At 32.7% G+C, this 23,270-nt stretch overlaps 1 protein-coding gene across 2 annotated transcripts in view; it reads left to right on the top strand.

Moving 5' to 3' along the window:
* LOC115888587 (probable sodium/potassium/calcium exchanger CG1090) overlaps nucleotides 1-23,270 on the top strand; it is a 53,153-nt gene that overhangs the window by 5,925 nt on the left and 23,958 nt on the right. For both annotated transcript variants that reach the window (XM_030908352.1, XM_030908353.1), the window contains exons 2-4: nucleotides 11,641-11,832; nucleotides 14,737-14,988; nucleotides 15,054-15,113. In XM_030908352.1, the coding sequence (XP_030764212.1) occupies nucleotides 11,644-11,832; nucleotides 14,737-14,988; nucleotides 15,054-15,113 (501 nt within the window). In that variant the 5' untranslated portion in view covers nucleotides 11,641-11,643. The remainder of the gene's footprint in view (nucleotides 1-11,640; nucleotides 11,833-14,736; nucleotides 14,989-15,053; nucleotides 15,114-23,270) is intronic.

Here is a 23,270-nt window from a genome sequence, read left to right as displayed (position 1 = left end):
GCGCGCAAAGAAGTTTAACTTCAAAAATAAACTTTAAATATTTGGTCTTTGATTTTATTTACTACGCATAACTTTAGCAATTAAACTCTATCACATAAAACGTTTTTTTTTGCAAGCCCTACAATATTATTTTATGCTGTTTGCACAGGACTTCAAAGTTCAACGCGAGACTTTCGAAATAAAATTTCAAATTAAAATGCGATCGAAGTTCTTTAGAGGCGAAAATGCTTTGAAAAACTCGTCGTAGAATAAATTTGTGTATTGATGAACGAAATTCAAATAATAACTTTCAAATAGCTCGTAAATCTCCAGTTATAGAAAACAAGTTTTACTGCTTTTTATTTGATTTGACGATTCCATTTGAAATCATGCGATCACAGGTTTAATCTTCCGAACACCGCGCAATATCCGATACTAATTAGTCGAATAATTGAAAATCATTCAGCTACGATACATCTGTACAGGAAATAATGTCTATACCTCTGTGGCGGGTTCATTACTGGAAAAGCTGATGGAATTATATTACGACAGAGACGGACAATTTTAAAATACCGAGTTTTTCAAAAGTGGCTCACCCCTACAAATTGTTACATTCAGTTACATGTATAAAGGAAACTATATTTGGTATATAATAAAATTATATAAGGATTCTTGCCACTTAACTGCTAATATAGAAATTTCATTCTACGCTGTGTTTGTCATAATGCGGATCAACCTGCTCTCACTACCGGTTTCGGAGCCCTACTCCATCATCAGGTGAGCTTGGGAGATCCACAAAATGACAACCACAGCGCAGAGATAGTTAATTCCGACTTGTCGGAAAGTATCGGTTAGATATTAAGTCCCGAACGGGAGATAGCGACCTGCGTGCAATGGTAGTACTTTCGTACCACCGAGGCGCAACTATCGATAGTAAAAGGATGGTAAAAGGCTTTTTTTCAGGCAAGCCAAATTATAAAATAGAAAACAAATTTCTTGCAGTAGAGGTATATAATAAAATTATATAAGGATTCTTGCCACTTAACTGCTAATATAGAAATTGTAAATGTGGTTGTCATTTTGTGGATCTCCCAAGCTCACCTGATGATGGACTAGGGCTCCGAAACCGGTAGTGAGAGCAGGTTGATCCGCATTATGACAAACACAGAGTAGAATTAAATTTCTATATTAGCAGTTAAGTGGCAAGAATCCTTATATAATTTTATTACATACCTCTACTGCAAGAAATTTGTTTTCTATGTTATATTTGGTATGTTAGTATGTAGAATGTAGAATGTTTAGGAGGGGAGTTAATCACCGCGACCTTATAGATCTATTGTGTGTTCCCCTTTCTTCAGTTATAACGAGTTATAACTCATCATACAGTCTCAGGGCTTTAACAAAAGCCAGTATCTGAGACGGCTCCACAGAGGCCAGCTCTCCATCCTCGACATCAGACGTACCAAGGTTCATGGCACGAATGGTCGTCGTCTCGGCGCACTCAGTGATAAGGTGTTCTGGTGTTTCCCCATTTTCCCCACAAAATCTGCATTCGCCGTTGTTTCTCAGTTTCAGCTTACTGAGGTGTTCGTTGAGGAGACAGTGTCCTGTTAGAAACCCCGTGACAATCCGAAGATTGTTTTTACTTAAATCAAGGAAAACCTTTGATTTTTCTCGGTCATAAGTTCTGAGAAACTTTTTCGAGTGTCTTAGACCGTTGGAGGACACCCATTCCAAGTTACGGATGGAGTCTTCCAGATTCTTCAGTTCCGCTTTCAGTTGGTTCCCGTTTGGAAAACAGAACGGTTCTGGTACAGTTAGTGGAGCGTTCGCTCCTTTTCTAGCTAGATTATTTGCTTTTTCATTGCCTTCTATCCCTCAGTGAGCAGGCACCCAGAGTAGGAGGACTTTATTTTCTTTGCCTAATTTGTTGAACTTCTCTAGGCATTCTTTGACCAACATCGAATTGATGGTTACTGAGTTGATCGCGTTAAGTGCTGCTTGACTATCGGATAGGATAGCAATTTCCTGTTTTCCGATAGTTCCTATCTAAAATAAATTCTACGCATCTTTCGATAGCGCAAATTTCTGCCTGAAGGATACTGGGGTAGGTGCCCATTGGTTCGGAGTATTCAGTTTTCGGCCCAAATACTCCTATCTCTGTCCCTGCTTTGGTTTTGGAACATCAGTATACCACGTGATGGTATGGTCTTTTATATGCTGAGTAAGCGTTTCCTTCTTCCCAATCCTTTTTATTACTCAATACTACAGTGAGGTGTTTCTCAAAGTTGTAAATTCTTGGTATGTCATCCACTGGGAGTTGGAGAAGTTGAATTTTTTTTTTGAGGGTGTTCCAAGCCCCTGACCTGAAAATTCTCCCAGTACTGTTTCCGTCAGTGACCATTCTAATCATTGTCGCATTGGCATAACTACCGACGACAATGTGCAGTGGTGTTAGGTTTAGAATGACCTCCATTGCTGCTGTTGGGCATGTCCTCATGGCACCTGTGATGCAGATACATGCCAGTCTCTGTACTTTGCACAGGTTTTGCCTCGCTGTAAGTTGCTCTAGTTTTGTATACCAAGCAACTGCTCCATAAGTAATCATGGGTCTTACTATCATGGTATACATCCAGTGCAAAATGTTAGGGGCGCAGCCCCACCTATTTCCCGCCAGTCTTCTGCATATCATGAGAGCCTTTGTGGCTTTGCTGGTAATGTTCTTAATATGCCTGTTCCAGAGAAGTTTACTATCCAGGGTTATTCCCAGATATTTCACTTCCTGTGATGCAGTATTTCTTTTCCATCTGGATAGATTCTTTTCAAGTTTTTCAAACTTCGCTTTCTGGTGAATGGCACTACTGCGGTTTTATCTGAGTTGATACTCAGCCCGATAGTCCTGCACCATCTCTCAGCGATGCGGAGTCCTCTTTGGATAATATCACACAGGGTGGTATGTTAGTATAGGCTTGGTGCATTTCAGTTAATTTCAAAAAATTTCGACCGCAGCGCTCCATACGGCAGAAATCAAAAGTTTGCACTATGTCTTTCACGCCGTCCCGGTTACAGTTCATGTTGATCGCATTAAAATAATATTGAAATCGTGGCTAGGTCAAAATATTTAAGTATTTTAGTTTTTTGCTAGTGCAGTTATTGAAGCTATAGTAAAATTTATTATTTAAGTGAAAAAGAACTCGAAGTGGGCGTCGCGTTGTGTTCTGACAATTTTAAATGTTAATAAAATTGCCGAAAAAATGTTAACGCGTAAAGAAGGGCGTAATAAACGTGGTTGTGTTGGGTGCAATAACATTGAATAACTCAACTTTTCCGGATATTGAACTGTCCCGAATCAACATTTTCACAGTTTCTCACACCGATTTGATCAAAAGTAAAAATGGATTCAAGCAGTTTGACGAAACAAGTGAGTAAAAATAAAAAAAAATTAAATGGACATACTATGAGGGGATAAAATATAATTTGCAATATTAATGGTATACTCTTTTTTTAATCAACTAGTGCTTAATTTTCTTATGAATATCATCTAAAATTATAATTATGTACTTTCAAAAAATTTCGTTATAGCCGAAATAGCCCAAGTTATTTTCCCACTAGCAAAACTGGTGCGTAAAACTATGCTTGCTACCATAGACTTAAAATAAAATATAGACTACACTATTTACATCTCAACGCGGACAAACAACCTTTTTTGTACACATGTTTACTTCTGGGTACAGTCGACCGAGCCTTCCTCATCCAGCCTATGTTGTCACGTCTTTAATATTATCAATATTTTTTTCTGTTATACACATATATTGAGATATTAATACTACAGTTTAATAAAGTAGGTTTTAATATTCCATAGATGTATTAAATAGTCCTTATACTACTAAATTATAAGTCGGATACTGTTTAAAAAGGATAAGTTCTTTACAATATGATAACACCGATTAGAGGCGAGGGAGCCTATTCATTCATTTATTACCTTGTAGTACGCGTGGCAAGTGTGCGGTAAAGCTTTGATGCCGCTATGTCCCCGGCTGTATTAACGCATTTTCTTAGTTTGTAGTCCTTAAGTGTTTATTTTATTGACTTTTTCTGTTCAAGAACTATAAAATATGGTTCGCCAGTGCCAAATTTGCAAGAAATTTGACTTAAATAATCCATTTAAGTCTTGAAACGACTTTCGACCGGTAGACAACTCTCAATTTGCCCATTGGGAGCCAGTGGCGTTGTTGTAGAAAGGCGCTTATTTAGATAATATTTTAGTAAAATGTAAAATCTGAATTTTTTCTCATTACATTATTTACTTACTTACATTGTAACAAAGTCATAATTATAACCCTGTTAATAATTAATAATGATTTTATTAAAAATATGGTTTATTCTAAAATTATCTTGAGCATATAAAATAACATACAAGAATTTTAAATTGATATTACATTATGAAACAATATTTTTTAATATACCGGGTCGTCTCAAAAGTGGCTCACCCCCTATAACTTTTTTATTTTTTCAGATAAAAAAAACAGATTTGTATGTTATAGGTATATGACATAAATTAGGATTTATTGATGTATTCAGTTGTTTTTGGTCTCTTCCTGTTTCACCGAAATGATTACATCTTTTTATTTTTAAAGGCAACCTCGGTATATTGCTACTTTATTCGATAAAAAATGACACTCTGAATAGAATGACATATCATATGTCAACTTTTGACATTGTCGCTGAAAAACAAATCGTATTTTAAATTTCAATCCAGGGTGCCATGGTGTTGTTAAAAACACTAAGTTTTAATCAAGGAGCCTTGGAAAAATAGTTTTGATCGTCTAATAGGTTTCGTGTCTTGTCTAAGTCGGTTAAAATATGTACAAATCGTATTTTTAATCATACATATGTCAATTTTTTCAAATGGAACAAGGGTGACTCATTAGCATATTTGGAAAAAGCATTTTTTTATGAATATATTGATACCACACACTTGGTATTTCGAGTCAAATTGTCATTATGAACTGCGTGTTACAATTACAATTAAACCATATGCGAAAATGTCAAAAGTTGACATATGATATGTCATTCTATTCAGAGTGTCATTTTCTATCGAATAAAGTAGAAATAACCGAGGGCGCCGTTTAAAAATTAAAAGTTATAGTCATTTCCGGTTAAAAAGGAAGTGACCAAAAACAATTGAATGCGTCAATCAATCCTAATTTATTTCATATACTAACATACTAAATCTTGTTTTTTTATTTGAAAATATAAAAAAATTATGGGGGATGAGCCACTTTTGAGACGCACCTGGTATAATAAAGACAGTACCGAGTTAAATAAATGTAGTTTTTATTTTATCACCTTCCTTGCTTTAATGGAACAGATTTATGTTTTCTCTAATTTACATAATAAGACATCACTTAACCAGAAACAAAATTACAACAATCATATTTTTTTTTCTCTCCCTGTCGCCGATTCTATTATATCTGTGGAATAGATCCTGTTTTGATTAATATTAGGGGTTGTAAATGTTTGACTAAAATTAATAATTTATTATTAATTTCAAAAATTACCTAATTTCAATTATAAAATTTCTTCTATAACGTGTATTTTATTATTTTTATCCTTTTTGGACTCTAAATTGTTTTTTCTAAACTTATATTTAAAAAACCTGTCCTAAATCTTAATAAAATATAAAAAAGTTTAAATACGATATATTTTTAATTTAATTATAGCTTCATTAAAATAAAAAAATTACCCGGCTATGATACGGAGAGTTCAGGTGTACTTGAGAAACGAAAGTTTGTGTTGTGTTTCTCGGCAGAGTCGTCAGGGAACGACCGTTATGACAGAGACAACCTATCTATCGCTCGTGTCGCACTCGTTATAACCTAAAACAATAACACAACAATAACAAGACAGTGTCTGACCGCATGTTCCAGCTATTTATGAATGAGATGCTCAGTCTATATTTTATTTTAAGTCTATGCTTGCTACCGTAGTTGTAACTCATTTAAAAAATTTTATTAGCTTCAATAATAAATTATAATAAAAATTAGACCTTTTGAAGATATCAAAATATTTACTTTTTTAACTTTTTTAGATTTTTAAGAAATTATCCTTCTTAACACTTTTAGAATAATTAAATAATACATTTTTCGTATTCTTGCTATTTAAACCCGTGTATTTGCATATACCGATTGTTTGCGATATTCTCCGATGGTCCGATGGTGGCACCACCGGCGGAGAGGGCTATATGTCATAAATTGGTGTCCCCAAAAAAAGTTATACATCAAAGTTGTGTTTTTTCTAATGGAACACCCTATATATTAATTGATTTTCGGATTGTAGGAAAAAAATAAAGGTGAGTTTTATTAAAGAAGCATATACCTAAAATCTAAGGATTGTGACATATTTCACATTTTGTGAAATTAATATTGCTCATACAAAGATTTTCCTAGATATTTTCATTTTTATGATTTTGCGTCAGTAGATCTTTATTATTTGAAAACATCTAGGTGGCTGTGTGATATACCTTTTGTTAATTTAACAAGAACTAAAGATTGTAGAGTAAAATACTCAACGGTAATAAAAAAATACACGTTTAAAACATATTTTAATTATTAAAGAATTAGAACTAGATATAAACCTATAATTATGTGACAAAAATTAGCTAGATGATCACTGTCTTTAACATATCTCTATAAAAAAAACCGACTAGATAAAATCAGGAGCATTTAAGTATTCTATTAATGGGTGAATGCACACTGCATTCACCAACTAATAGAATCATATCAATTCTCTCTTATGATGGATAAGTTTGCATTTTCGGCAAATTTATGAAATTTTTTTTTGGTTTTAACTGACACAAAATGATAACTAGTTAAGTTAAAGTTGGAATAATTAGACAGCTATGTTGAAGTAACGTCAGACATATCACAGCCACCTAGATTTACCAAATAATAAAGATCTACTCAGATCAAATCATGTAAATGAAAATATCTAGGAAAATCTTTGTTTGAGGGGTAGGCAACCTTAATAGTATTTTGAACAATAATATAATGGGTGTTCCATTTAAAATAAAAGAGTAACGTGCTTTTAAAGATAACTAATGTTTAATATTAATTATGTCTCACCCTGTATAACTTTTTGGATCAAGTTTTAATTTGATTTAAAGTACAGTTAGTAGTTAATTTAACTATATATTAGGCTGTACCGGGTAAATTCCAATTTAGGTAGCTTTTATTGTAATTTATAAATTGTCCTTTATTTCTAATAAATTTTAAATATGTCAAAAACCATACATTTTAGTCATATACTTCTCTTATAAAACTTACCTTTGTTTTTCTCCCAGAATCCGAAAAATCAATAAATATATAGGGTGTTGCAGTACAAAACACACAACTTTGATATGTAACTTTTCTGTGGACACCCTGTAGAACTCTCTATATTTTTAAAAAGTGCTCTGCATTAACCTACATAAGCTTACAAAATTTTATTTCAATACAAACTATGGTTCTCCTTGGAGCCTCCGCGGCGTATGAGAGGCGCCACCCTGTATAATTAACGCAGCAGCAATAATAATTAACGCAGCAGTGTTTACAAAAATAACTATTTTATTCTGTAGATTTTCTTACAGTGCCAGAAGTACAGGGCTGATAACATTTACATTTTCCATATTGCATATTTCGCATTTAAAATCAAATTACAGTCGACTTTTTCTATTTTTCTATAAATAAAATTGTGTCGGGAGGGTTGTTTTTTTTCTTCCCTGTATAATGTGGGAGTCAGAGACAAAAGCCTTGCTTTTTTTGGCCCACGCCTCTATCGATTAGAGTCGCTTTTTCAATTTGAAGCCCAGACACATTTTTATATCATCAATCATCGCCCTATAAAATCAGGGAGACAATAAAAAAAGTTGTTAAATAGTAAGAAAATAGCTGGATATAATCGATGCTAGTTAGGTTTATGTGTGGTAAATAGGGTAACTGATAGGGCGAGATCAAGTTCATTATTGATGGATTTTTTAAGATAGAGAGGTTTTAAAGTATAGATTAGTATTTCTTGTCCTCTTAAAAGCATACCGTACAGTATGTCTACGGATTGTCTACAAAAGGAAAAAGTTTTTTTTTGGCAAGACATTTTGAGAAAAATGCATTCTTCATAAAAATTGTGCTTGTCCTAAAATGGTTAATCTAGTTTATAATTTTGCAAGTTTCCATACCGTTTTAGAGAAAATTATGAAAAAGATTTTTAGGACTTAACTGAGAAAAATTCAACCATATTTTTATGTTTTTTTCTTTTTTACGCGCTGGGAGTAAAAATTCAAAGCCGTGACACACAAGCGCGAGACGAAAAGTGGTATGGACTTAGAAATACGTAGTGACGATGACGCTACGTGTATTTGTGAGCAGTCCACGTGTTTATCAATATTATTGAATTTTCATTACAAATTTTGTGAAAGTAAATCAAATTATCTGTTATATTTTATTTTACGCGTATAAAACTATTTGTTACACGAAAAAAACTATTTGTATATACCGGGTGCGTCTCAAAAAAGGCTCACTCCCATAACTTTTTTATTTCTTCATTTAAAAAAACGAGATTTGGTATGTTAGTATATGACATAAATAATTAGGATTGAAGTATTCAGTTGTTTTCGGTCACTTCCTGTTTCACCGGAAATGACTACAACTTTTGATATTTAAATGGCACCCTCGGTATTTTTTTACTTTATTCGATAGAAAATGACACTCTGAATAGAATGACATATCAAATGTCAACTTTTGACATTTTCGCATATGGTTTATTTGAAATTATAACATGCGGTTCATAACAAAAATTTGACTCGAAATACCAAGTGTGTGATATCAAATTATTCGTAAAAAAATGCTTTTTCCAAAGATGCTAATGAGCCACCCTCGTTCCATTTGAAAAAATTGAGATATGATTAAAAATACAATTTGTGCATTTTCTAACTGGTCAGGACAAGACACTAAAACATTAGACGATCAAATATATTTTTCCAAGGCTTCTTGATTAAGAATTAGTGTTTTTAACATAGCGATGGTACTCTAGATTAAAATTTAAAATATGATTTTTTATTAAGCGAGAATGTCAAAAATTGACATATGATATGTCATTCTATTCACAATGTCGAATAAAGTAAAAAAATACCAAGGGTGCCATTTAAAAACCAAAAGTTGTAGTCATTTCCAGTGAAACAGGAAGTGACCACTTTTTTATCTCAAAAAATAAAAAAGTTTGGTTATAATGGGGGTACTGTTTTTCGTTATGGAGCTGCTTGTTTTCGACTTCTTTTGTCAGCGGTTCTTTTACACTTATTAGCGCTCTGACTTCTTCATTTCTCCTCTTCTCTAATCTGGATATCCCGAGAGTCCGCCTAAATACGCCCATTTCAACTGCTTTTATTTTTCTTTTATTCTCCTCCGTTATTCGCCACTCTTCTGACCCATACAGTAGCCCACTCTTAATTATTGTGTAAAAAATATTTGTTACATATAAAAAACCACTCGTGAAAAAAATATTTTTTAATTTATTACTTTTTCAATATTTTTTCAAACTACACTTTTTCAAATATGTCCTTCAAATCCTTCAATTTAATAGTTGTTAATAAAAAAATTTCACTTCAAATATGCGCACATGGTGCACACACAATTTTTTTTTAATTTTCTCTAAAACGGTATAGAAATTTGGAAAAGTATAAATGGGATTAACCATTTTAGAACAAGCAAAAGTTTTTATGAATAAAGGTTGATTCTCTTTATACCTTCCGTATCAGCTCCCTTCCGTTTACATAAAATATTATATCATGTAAATGAATAGGACAATGCACACTATCCGTTCCGTTTCCCTTCCGTTCCATATCCTTTCCTTCCATACATTTTTTTGGCGGACGGACTGAAGCGTATCGGAAACAGCGTTGTCAAGTTCTTACATTTGTGCCAGCTCTGCTAACATCGTCGTGGTATCCTTTTTCGGTTTAGGTTTAAAAACCTGTTCCGCTTCACCATCTTTGTATTGGTCGTCCAATACTTCTCGTTCCTGGAGGTTGATATCGTAGCATTTTTTGTGGAATTCTATCATCTGACATTCTTTCTACATGTTCCTTCCATTTGTTTTTATATACTCCCACTTTTTCTTCTAATGGTTGTATTTTTAGTTCATTTCTTATTGTGTCATTTCTTATTCTATCTTCTCTACTTATTCCTTTTATTTTTCGTAAGAACGTCATCTCCGTTGTTCCGAGTCTTTGTTCTTTAACTTTGTGGTAGTCCAGGCTTCACTTTCATATAATACTATCGGTACCGCTAATGTATTATATAGTCTTACTTGCGTTTCTAGCCGTGCCTTGTTTTTAAAAGTTTTTGCGATAGTTCCACACACTGACTGGAATTTATTTATTTTTTTCAAGTAGTCATTATCTTTATCATAGGTTATATTAGGCATCCCAAGAAGTTGAAGTCCGATATTTGCTGTAGTGGTTTATTTCTTAAAACTATTTTGGTGCGGATTCCGTCTTTGTCCCAGTCTGCCACCACTTTTGTTTTTTCGGTAGATATTTTTCCATCATATTTTGTTATTATCTTGTCTAGGAGATGAACCTGCCTTTGTAAGGTATCCTCGTCTGGTGCGGTTCACATATATATTAAAAAGTGTAGGGGAAAGAGGACATCCTTGTCTTGTACCTCTATTAACTTCTATTGTATTATCACCTTTTACCATCTTAATATAAGTTCTGTGATAACAGCTCTTTAATACGTAAATTCAGTGCATGGGGAATCTTTTTCATGGGGTTCTTTCTTTATCATTATTTTCCATAACTTGTCTCTATTTACATAATCGAAGGCTTTTTCTAGGTCTATAAAAGCTAAGTGGGTTTGTTGGTTAAATTCTCGTCTTTTTTCTATTAGTTGCTGTAATGAGAAAACGTTATCAATCGTAGAGCGACCTTTTCAAAATCCACTTTGTTCTTCGAGTAATATGTTTTCTGATATTATTGGTACTCGTTGACAGATCATCTTTGCATAGATTTTATATTCTGAATTGAGAAGACTGATACCTCTATAATTACTGCAAATTTGTCTGTTTTCTTTTTTAAAGATGGTCTGTTAACATTTTGTTGATATTTATTTATTCTTTCACCTCTTAATTAAATCTATTACCTTTTTCAAAAGATACAAGTTTTTAAAATAAATCTTTTGTAATGATATAAATAATTGCACACTAAAAAGTATGGAACTGATACGGAACGGAAGCTTACGTATAGCGTCAATACAATAAAAAATACGGAACGGATATGGAATGGATATGCAATGGAAACGGAAGGTATAGTGAGAATCAACCTTAATGCATTTTTCTCAAAATGTCAATAATAAAAAGGTGTTTCCTCTTGTAAAGACAATCCGGGGACATCATGTATATCAATTTCAGAATTCACAATTTTAAATTTTATGATCATAACATCATGGGATTGAATATTTGATTTCTTATATAAATACCATATTTTTTGCAAGGTGTTTAAAATTCGAGCATTTAGATTTATATAGATAGAGTTCTGTTAATAATATCTAAAAATAAATTGGTAAACATTCTCTCAACTATGCTGTTGTTGTTTTTTCATTTTCTTAAAGTTATTTTTTGTATTTCTAGAGCATGAGAAGAAGTGAAAGACACAAGTTTATCAAGATATCCGTGTTTTTCCTGGTTTATTCAATAATTCAAGTTGTGTCCCCGATCAAAAAGGATAATGTACCAACAGAATCTCCACCAACGATTCCTGCTACACTTAAACCGCCTGAAGAAAAAGTATCTTCTCTACCTGGAACAGCGACACCACCTAAGGTAATCTCGTTTAAGTAATAGGTCTTTATATTTAAATAAGCGATAAAACACAAAAAAATATTACACAGCTTTTAAAAATGATGCACTATTTAATAAGATCACATATATTATCGATTTACTATCGATAAAAGAATAACTATCGATTTCGACCACTTTCGAATGATTTCTCTCGACTTCACCATTTACTTATTAGTCGAGTAAAAACGATATAAAAATGTGTCAAAATATTTTTTGGAGGTATAACTACATGCTATCTATACAGGATTATCAGTTCGGGCTTTGTGCATGTGAAATGACTAATTACGACCTTTTTGGAGGGGTCAGAAATTTTTTATCCCGGAAAATGTCAAAAATCTATCATAAATGTATAACCATGTTTTTTACCTTTCCTACGCGATAACTCCTAAACTAATCAACTTATTCACATACTCTTTTTTTTAATCGATTGGGAACATATAGACGGTGATAGCTGAGGTAATTAAAGTTCCATAATGAGTGTATTTTTTTTTTGGAAAATGGATTAAACTTCAAACATTAACTTTATTGTATCATGGTTTTCGGTAAGCGAGAAACTTTTTTATTTGAAGGAATTTTTACATAGTATCTGCGTATGAAATAAAGAAAAAATATTGATAAAGCTTTTAAAACTTGTTACAACCTTCTATTACTAATATTTTTATAGTCATTCTGATTTAAAGTTATCATTATCCCATGCGCGGGCTCTAGAGACGCCGCGCTATACTGCCCGGCCTGCATCACGTTGTACGGCGTGCTAGATGTGGCATTAATTACAAAACTCTAATCGATCATTTCATAACGAGTTTATGTGGTTATACCCTCAAAATTTTTTTTCGAGAAGGAAGCGACTTTTCTCAGTGATTTTACTCCACTATATTCAAAAAACTGACTCTTCCCGCTCCTTATGCTTCTTGTAAGCTTGCTTCTGACCACATATGTTAACTATCTTTATATACAGGGTGTTTCAAAAACATGTGCTATCTGTCGTGGGGAGATTTCTCACGTAAAAATAAGATTAATTTGTTATATTACCATAGGTCCGATTCCGCTTTGTTTCGTAGCTACAGGGTGTTAAAGTCTTAATATTTTTTCGATTTATTATAATTTTCGAATGAAATTTTGAGAGTAAAAGTTACTGTAAGTGCTACATATTTTAATGCTAAAAAAGTATCGATAAATTCATCAGGGACGTGCATATGGGGTCTCACTGGAATATTTTTCGAAAAACAACATGTGCGCCACTTCTTTTGATATTAAAATTGTGTAGGCCGTTTAATGCAAATTAAAAATTATCTCTTGATATTTTGTCGAATTCGGCCTCCTTGATGAGATAAACGCAGTTTTATTAATCTCAATTAATAAAATTAAAATTAAAATAAAATTAATAAATTATATATTTTACATAATTTTTTTTTCGATTCACGATTAACTCGGTTGGTTTGGTTTCTTGACCAGAACTGTTCTGGTTCAGGGTCTTTTAAATATTAAGCACTTTTCGGACAATTCTCACATATGGGTGCTTTTAAGCACTCGCGTTGGTAAGCTTTGGGTTTAATTTCAATAATTCCGTGTTCTTTGTAAAATCTCTATGAATAAGTCCACTGGCAGAGATTACAAAAGGTAAAACCATGACTTTATTGAGCTGGTATACTCTTTTTAATTCATATGCAATATACTTCTGTATTTTTTCTGTTGCGGTTTTTTGAAGATTCTGGTCTAATGGGACTGCTATATTAATTATGAAGCATTCTTTCTTGTCTTTGTTTATCTGGAGCATATCGGGTTTATTATGTAATACTGTTTTATCTGTTAACATAAGTGTATCCCAATATAGTTTATGGCTGCTATTTTCCATTACAGGTTCTGGGGTGTAATTAAAATACTTCGTCTGCGCAGACTGTAAACCAAGGATTAGTGACAGTTCTAAATGGATTATTTTTGCTATGTTATTATGCCTTTCTGTATAACTTGTTGGTGCTAACGTGAGACAACCAAAACTTATATGTTGTATGGATTCTGAAAATTGGTTACACATTCTACATCTGTCCGTTATGTTTTCTTTCAGAATAAACTTCCTGTGTGATCTTGTAGCTATCACCTGATCCTGAATAGCGTATATAAACCCCTCAGTTTCGCCTGTAAGTTGAATTTCCGTTAGGTATTTTACTGATTTACTTTTGCCTACACAATCTGCATCCAATTCGTGTAGCGCCTTGCCCTTTAATTTCTTTTACATAATTTATTATTAAATATTTTACTATTAATTATTATTAGATACTATTAGTCAAACCTACAGCAATTTCAAACAAAAAAATAATGGTAAACTTTTGCAAGTTAATGATATTAAAATTTTTTAAAGGTTGCTATTAGACTTGGATCAAGGCAAATTAATAAAATTGCGTTTATCTCATCAAGGAGGCCGAAATCGACAAAATATCAAGAGACAACTTTTAATAGGCATTAAACGGCTTACACTATTTAGCAAACAAGAGAAAACAAAGCCAGTGGCGTACATGCTTTTTTTAGAAAAATATTCCAGTGATAACCCATATGCACGTCCCTGGTGAATATGTCGACACTTTTTTAGCTTTAAAATATATTGTCGCATTTATAGCAACTTTTACCCTAAAAATTTCATTCGAAACGCTAAAATTACTTGGAAGAAAATTATAATATATCGAAAAAATATTAAGAATTTAACACCCTGTAACTACGAAACAAAGCAGAATCGGACCTATGTTGATATCAAAAATAAGTCTTATTTTTATGTGAGGAATCTCCCCACGAGAGATGACATGTTTTTTGAAACACCCTGTATAAAGCTGTATAAATTGTCAGATAATAAAAAAAACACTTTTTTTAATACGAATATTATTAATATTTCAGATAGACGAAACTTCAAAAGTAGCAGATTTGGAAAATAAACCGAAACAGCACGAAGCTAGTAAAAATGAGCAAAATAGTAACAAAAAGACCGCGGAAACTAAATCAAATTCGGAAGAAAGAAACGAAGAAGTTGGTAGAACCGTAAAAAATGTTAGTACTAGTACTAGCACTAACGCCACTAATGGACAAAAAGAACCTGTTGGGACTGAAGCTACTGAACCAGAACACACCCAGAACATCACTGCAACGCCAGTAATAAATTAGAAGTATTTGGTTTTATTCTGCAGTTCTAATAAGTTTCTGTGTGTTTATTTCAGACGAATGTAACCATCTCTAAGAATGTAACTACTGAATGTACACCTGCAGCTATACGACAGGTACGTTTTGATTTAAATTTCATTCGCTGTGCATTTTCCTAGATATTAGCTTACTATATTTCATATCAAATAAACTTTTAGTGACGTGATTAAGCTTGACCGTCACAGCGTTGCCTGCTTTTACCTATTTTCTTTTAATCAAAATATTTCAGGAAACAAAACTAAATTAATTATAAATATATAAACAGTCATTATTTACATCAACAAAACTCACCTTCTTAACAGTACTTAAGGGACATACAGGGTCGTTACTACCGCTTTCCCGGTCAAAATATTCTAATAAAGTTGCGATGAGTTTTTACGGTTATTAAGATATCTTGTACAGGGTGGGTCAAATTCGACGCTGTTAAATGGAAACACCTTCTTCTATAGGAGATAGACGAAAACTAATATCGGTGTCTGGAGCTCAATTTTCATCAAAAACATGATGGTGAAAACCGCACATCAATATCTGTTACCGTTTCGGAGTTACGGGGTGTTTTTCAAAAATGTGCATTTTTCAAATCGCTGTAACTTTTTTATGAAAAATTTTGTATTTCTATGAAAACATTTCCAAAGCATCTTTTTACGTAGAATTTAATGGTTTAAGTATAATTTTTTTAAAATTAATAATTTAAGAGTTATCAACAGAAAAATTGATTTTTTATTTGGGATTACCCTCTATATTTTTAATTAACTGAAAGAATTTAAAATTACCTTTCCAAAAATATAGCACACTTGATATTTTGTTATAATACCCTTCGAAATACAGAATTTTTAAAAGTTCGCCACTTTAAACTAGTAGGCTTTGGACCACTTATTGATGATATGCCCTTAATGGAACTCGAAAACATATTTTTCCAACAAGACGACGCACCGCCTCTGAACGCTGAAGTTATCAGCAAATTTTTGCAGCCATTTTCAAGAATAATTGAATAGCTAACCAAGATCCCAGCCGTTGGCCGTTGAGGCCGCCTGACTTAGCGCCCATGGATCTAATCCTATGGATATATTTGCGGAAGAATAAAGGTTCCTTATTCTTCCGTATAATCTAGACAAGAATTAGAAATACTTAGCAGGTATGAGAGGGTATCTTTCACCCCCACTGAATTAATGAATTCCGCGAGAAATGTTCAAAAACTCTCCCGTCTGTCCATAACAGAAGACGGTCGATATGTCGAACATCTGTAGCAAAATCTCATGCCTTGGTTTGCTATTTATTTTTATTGTTATTAGATATAGTTTAAATGTGTTGATGTTGGTTAAATATACTTTAAATTGTTATAAAATTCTGCATCTTTCATAGCAAATATTATTTTCGTTTTAATTGATGCCCACAGCTATAATTTTTTTTGCATTACAGCCGGTGCCGTTCAAAGCCTACTTATTTAAAGCGGGTGAATTCTTATGTACTCTATATCTCGAAGAGGAATCGAGCAAAATATCAAGTGTGTTATATTTTTGGAAAGGTAATTTTAAATTCTTTTCAATAAATTAAAAATATACAGGGTTGTCCCATATAAAAAATCATTTTTTTTGTTAATAATTCTTAAATTATTTTTACAAAAATTATACTTAAACCATTAAATTCTACGTAAAAAGGTGCTTTGGAAACGTTTTCATAAAAATACAAAATTTTCCATAGCAAAAAAGTTACAGCGATTTGTTAAAAATGCATATTTTTGAAAAACACCTCGTAACTCCGAAACAGTAACATGTTTTTGACGAAAATTGAGCTCCAGACACCGATATTAGTTTTTGTCTATCTCTTATAGAAAAGGGTGTTTCCATTTAAAAGCGTCGAATTTGACCCACCCTGTACACTTCGCACTAAAAGTGGTTCTAAAAAGAACAATGTTTGACTGCAAGGTCTGCTAGTAAACATTTTTAAGCTTAAAGTGTCACAACACTATTTATTTAAACCAAAAATTCGTAATACAAAACTAAAGTGTCAAAACGGATGACAATGCCAGGAAATAAATAAATAAATGCGGACTTGTCATTTTTTACAGCAGAGCTACCACCTGAATCCCCAGCGCAAAATTTAAATTCCAGTTGGTCGGTCTCGCGCCGAATATGTCCGTGGTTGGCAATAATAAATTTAAAAATCGCGCCTTCGATTACGTAACTAAAAGTTTTATTATTGATATCAAATATACTTAAACTAGTGTACTGAAAGCTCCTACTTTTATTCATTCATTATTGAAGAGTAACAACAATTGAGTTAAGTAGCTGCACCATAAGTAACGCCAACTGAATTTTGATCTTTCCATTTACATTATTTTATTATTTACTTATACTATGTTCCAGGTACATTGATTATTGTCCATTAATCATTAATAATCATTAGTCATTAAGGGCCCTAGGGTGGAGATCCTTGACAGTTCTGTTAGACGATTCATTTCACACATTTGAATTTGATTAGAAATTTTGTGTTTGTCAGTCTTTACTGAGCTTATTTTAAGTTATTTATTATTTATTCTACTACTGATAGTTGTTTAAAGGTAGTAAATCTAGAAGGAAATTGTGGCAGAACTTAAATTAACTGTGACACTATTGCTATTTGTCGAAAAAGACTGTAAAATGGTTGTGTAGCGTGCGGTATATCTAGGTCAAAAATCGAGGGAAATAATGGAATAACTTTCCGCTAGTAATTGACTATATAATATACATACGTGTAGTAAACCGATCATTTATGAAATTCACTTAAAATTAACTAATTATATTTTGTTCTAGTATTTTTGCTTTTATTTACTACTTGTCAAAGATTAGATGTCAAAGCATTTAGATACGTCAATTTGACTTATCTGCTTCAGTAGCGTATCGGTGTTAATAACAAATTATTATAACTTCCCTATTTTCTATTAGAATTATATATTTTTATAACAAATTTAATAACTACCGACATTTATTCACAACGTAAAATAAAACAACAAATTATCGAGTCTACCCTATATCATATTTTTACACGTTTTGAATAAAATTCGAACGGCGCTGATAAACCGGAATTTAAGTCGGCCATTTTAGGAGCCCGTCGCGTTCGATCTAAGATTTTTGATATGCTCTTTCCTTAATCTCTTTTTTTATTCCAAGATTTCCACTAAATAAATACGTTAGGTGGCTTAAATCTTAAGGGGCCAAGAGATGTCCAAATATATTATACAGATTTTGTTGCGTGAATATTGCTGAATAATAGGTCGGAAAACCTTTTAGATAACCCTCGTATTTTCTAAATTTACACGTTTTTGTATGAAAGACCTTAAAATTAGTGGAATTAAGCCCCGATTTAGTCGATGTCGCTTGTATCTAAATTCATACCGTAATAACTTGACCTTTATTTAAACTAACAAAAGAGTGCCTGTGTATTTTCCGAATTTTCTCGTTTCTGGCCAAAAAGGCGATCGAAATCTGCGAATATAAGGAAAACACGACTCAATAGCAGACCGAATGTCTGACCCAGTTCGTTCCGCGATTTTACTACCGCGAAATTATTGCGCCCGGCTTGCGAAACACCGAAATTAAAACGCATTAATGGCCATTTTGAAATCGACGTTTATGTTCTTATTTAAGGGTATTAAGTGCTTTTTAATCGAATGGATTATGAAGAGCTGTGGTCTTTTAATTATTGTTCCTAAAACTTTTCTGTATTTCCTAGTAATTAACATGCAGTTTTGAGTAGAGCTTTGATATCGGAATTTTTAATAAACTTCATAGAGAACTTTCGAATATGTGAATCTTTGATCTTTGTCAAACTAAAACTACTGTTATTTACTCATGCGTGTCTTTGAAATAAAGAGTCTCTATTTCCCTTGCATTGCTTTTTCCTGTTTACTATGAAGAAGTTTTTATCATACTAGTAGGAAAAGAGTAGTTGCACTCTCCCAGATTTATTCTGCCAGTTTTTATAATCTGTCGAATAACGGCAGATTGCAGAGCGTTTCAGTTGAGTTCCGTCCGTCGACGTGCGAGGTTTGAGCGTTGCGTCCCATCACAGAGACGGATTGACAAAAAATGAGTGCCTTACTTAAACCTCAATTTTTTTATCGATTTTGCTTCTGACAACCAACTCTTGCTTGCTGTTTAACGAACTGCACCATCATTGAACAAAAATTTGCTAGTACCGAAAGTACCAAAAAAAACTGGAAATCCCGGTTCCTGAGAGGCATGGTACCAAAATAACTGTGAATTACCCTATACAGGGTGAGTCTTAAATAAGTGCAAATATTTTCAGGGGTAGTATATCTTGACCACCGGATTTTTCTGCGCAATTTTTTTAGTTAAAAAACATAGTTTCTTGATAACATGGTAACTAGTGATGGGATAACTCGAGCGAAAATTCGCTCGAGTACTCGATTATTGAAATAACCGACATCGTTCGATTGTGAACGAGCGATGCAAGTGACGAGTACCAAGCGATCCTAGAATGAAATAAATTGAAATCCGATTTTAATGTGACATACTCGGTAAAAAGCCGAGCGAATTTTCTACATACATTGCAGGTAGGAAATTTATACAACCGCCGTATATGTAGGTATTTATCCGTTGCGTATCTGAGGGACAACATTTTACGATCTACATCGACAATGCTTTGAAATAAACTAAATCAAGCCATCAAGCGAATCGCTCGTCGCTTGCTACTCGCCATTCATCACCGAAAGAATATGTGCCCTGCGCATGCAACTTACTGCTTGGCGTTAACGAGTACCGACAAGCGACGGACGAAAAACCGTGTATTTTTAAATACGAGTGATATTTCGCTCGAGCGATCACTCGGTTATTGCAATCGCTTGAAACTCGAGTACTCGATTATTGAAATTAATCGGTTTTTCCCATCACTAGTCAGAAGACCTTTTATACAACCCTCGTATTTTCTAAATTTACACGTTTCTGTATGAAAGACCTTAAAATTAGTATAATAAAGACCCGATTTAGTTAATGTCCCTTGTATCAATATTCATACCGTAATAACTTGACCTTTATTCAAACCTTTGAATAAGAAGACTAAGGAAGGACCATATCAAAAATCTTACGTACACCGCGATGGGCCTCAAATATGGCCGACTTAAATTCCGGTTTATCAGTGTCGTTCTAATTTTATTTAAAAAATGTAAAACTATGATGTAGGGTAGACGTGGGGTAGACTCAATAATTTGTTGTTTTATTTTACGTTGTGAATAAATGTTGGTAGTTATTAAAATTGTTATAAAAATATATAATTCTAATAAAAATAGATAAGTTATAATAAGTATTTATTAACACAAACATCCGATACGCTACTGAAGCAGGTAAGTGAAATTAACGTATCTAAATTCTTTGACATCTAATCTTTGACAAGTAATAAATAAAAGCTAAAATGCAAGAAAAATATATAACTAAATAGTTAATTTAAGTGAATTTCATAAATGATCGGTTTACTACACGTATGTATATTATATAGTCACTTATTAGCGAAAAGTTGTTCCATTATTTCACCTGGAAGTTTTTGCGAGATCTACCGCACGCTACACAACCAACTATTTTAGAGTCTTTTTCGATAAATCGCGATAGTGTCACTGTTAATTTAAGTTCTGCCACAATTTCCATCTAGATTTACTACCTTTATACAACTATCAGTAGTAGAATAAATAATAAATAACATAAAATAAGCTCCGTAAAGACTGACAAATCCACAAAATTTCAAATCAAATTCAAATGTGTCAAATGAATCGTCAAACAGAACTGTCAAGGATCCCCACCCTAGAGAGCTTTTATGGTGGCTTTTCCGCCCACCATGCATGAATCCATGGATAGCATTATGCTCCTTCCTTAGTCTTCTTATTCAAAGATTCAAACTAACAAAAGAGTGCCTGTGTATTTTCCGAATTTTCTCGTTTCTGGCCAAAAAGGCGATCGAAAGCAGCGAATATAAGGAAAACACGACTCAATAGCAGACCGAATGTCTGACCCAGTTCGTTCCGCGATTTTACTACCGCGAAATTATTGCGCCCGGCTTGCGAAACACCGAAATTAAAACGCATTAATGGCCATTTTGAAATCGACGTTTATGTTCTTGTTTAAGTGTATTAAGTGCTTTTTAATCGAATGGATTATGAAGAGCTGTGGTCTTTTAATTATTGTTCCTAAAACTTTTCTGTATTTCCTCGTAATTAACGTGTAGTTTTGAGTAGAGTTCTGATATCGGAATTTTTAATAAATTTTATAGAGAACTAATATGAATCACTAATGTGCGAATATGTGTGTTATTCACTTATGCGTGTCTTTGAAATAATGAGTTTCTATTTCCCCTGGATTGCTTTTTCCTATTTAATACGAAGAAGTTTCTATTATGCAGTGTCTTTTTAAAGAAACGCTTCTTTCTGTAGTTTCTTTATTACAGTTTCGTTTGTATTTTTTTCTCTTCATTTTTCTATATTTTTTTTCTATTATTAACACTTGTACTATAGAAAAATTTTATTTATATTTTATGTATACCGTGCTGGCAACTGTTACTTTTGGGTCGGCATTTACATGTGTGAAAGTAAATCGCATAGGGATCTTATTAAGTCGGAATGAGAGAAATGCGACCGACCGACGCGACGCGCGACGATGTGCTGTTGCGGCGTTGCCGATACGCCTTTCCCTATCAAGTAAAGTAAAATTACAATCGCAAATCGCTTATTTTTATAAGACTTTTTTTTCAAGAGATAACTAGATAAAATCATTAGACATGTTTCTGAGCATCTGAAATGGAATTATAAGGATATCGTTAGGGTGTCATTTTTTTTATAACGAGAAAACGTCAGTAATCGCGATAATTTAAAAACTCAACTTTTTAACACATAACAGGCCATAACTCAAGAACCACTTTAGATATTGAAACTTTTTTTTATTACAAGATCGGATATTTTACAATATGTGTACATAAGAAAAATTCGATAAGGTTGTTTTTTTATTGAAAAATTGTAAACAATCCATCCATTTACTTTTAGAGCATAGCAATTTTCAGCAATCGTGTAATTTTTTTATTGATAAAGATTTTCACATACTGTCTACAAAGAAAATACAGCAGAAGTATTAACAAAGTTCTTGAAAAAACTACAATCTATTATTTCTAATAGATTTCGAGATATCGATTTATGAATTCAGAGTTCTAATAGCGCGACCACTATCGAACACCCACTCAATTCCACTTATTTTACCAAAATGCAAGTGTTTCTAGCTCGCACTTAAAAAAATTCAAGCTATAGGGAAAATTACAACGATTCGTTAATAAATGAACAAATTAAGTATCACGAGACGTAATTAAATCGTGAAGCTGAACGCATGACGTACACCTTTCCCTAGAACTTTAAGTACTGACAGAGGTATTGATTGGGTCGACCGGTCAACTGCGACAAATCTGCTATATCCCCTTCCACGTCTCTTAGCGATGTGCACAGTTTCTCGGTTTATTTCATATGTTTGGCAACGTGTTTACTGTCCTCTCTTTGTTCAGTACATTATAAACGCCATTGTACTCTTCTTACATACGGAAATCTCGACCCAAGATTAAGCTTTGCCAGCCCTTAGTATATGGTATAATATTAAGTTGATTATTTTGTGTTGAAAGATTATATTATTTATTAATATCTCAAATTGTTATCTGATTTTGGTTGTATGCAATGCAATCGTTTTTTCTATTTATTTGACTTAATAGAGACGTAAATTCATATGTAGTTTTTAATTTGACTTATTAACTAGTATTAGATTTTTTATTTATGATTCAAGCACATATATTTATTTAATTCAAACGTTTAACTATTTCAAATACAGCTACTTTGATAGACACCCCGTACAAGTTTTCGGACTTCTGGGGTCTTTCAATTTATTTCTTGAGTTGGAATTTGATTATTTTGTATTGATTTTAAATATAAATATTCTTTATAACGAATATATTTATTATTTTTTAAATGATGTAAATTAAAAAAAACTGTAACAACAAATGAAAATATACACTGTTGCTTTTTTTATTATTAATTAACTACTTTATTTATGCTGTCCTAGAATTGAAAAAATGCAGTCACTGCAGAACTGAAACGGTGTATTTATTAAACAAATTATGTCTGGCAGTTTGTAAATATGTATTTGTATTAATTAGGTACTACTATATTAGTTAATATAAGGAATGTAAAAATTTTTGTATGACTTGAGAAATAAAGA

This window comes from Sitophilus oryzae, unplaced genomic scaffold, assembly GCF_002938485.1.
Source record: "Sitophilus oryzae breed Bouriz unplaced genomic scaffold, Soryzae_2.0 scaffold_801_pilon_pilon, whole genome shotgun sequence".
In the NCBI taxonomy this organism is placed as follows: domain Eukaryota; kingdom Metazoa; phylum Arthropoda; class Insecta; order Coleoptera; family Curculionidae; genus Sitophilus; species Sitophilus oryzae.
Note: the sequence above shows the minus strand (reverse complement) of the source record. Positions and strands in the feature narration are given on the sequence as shown.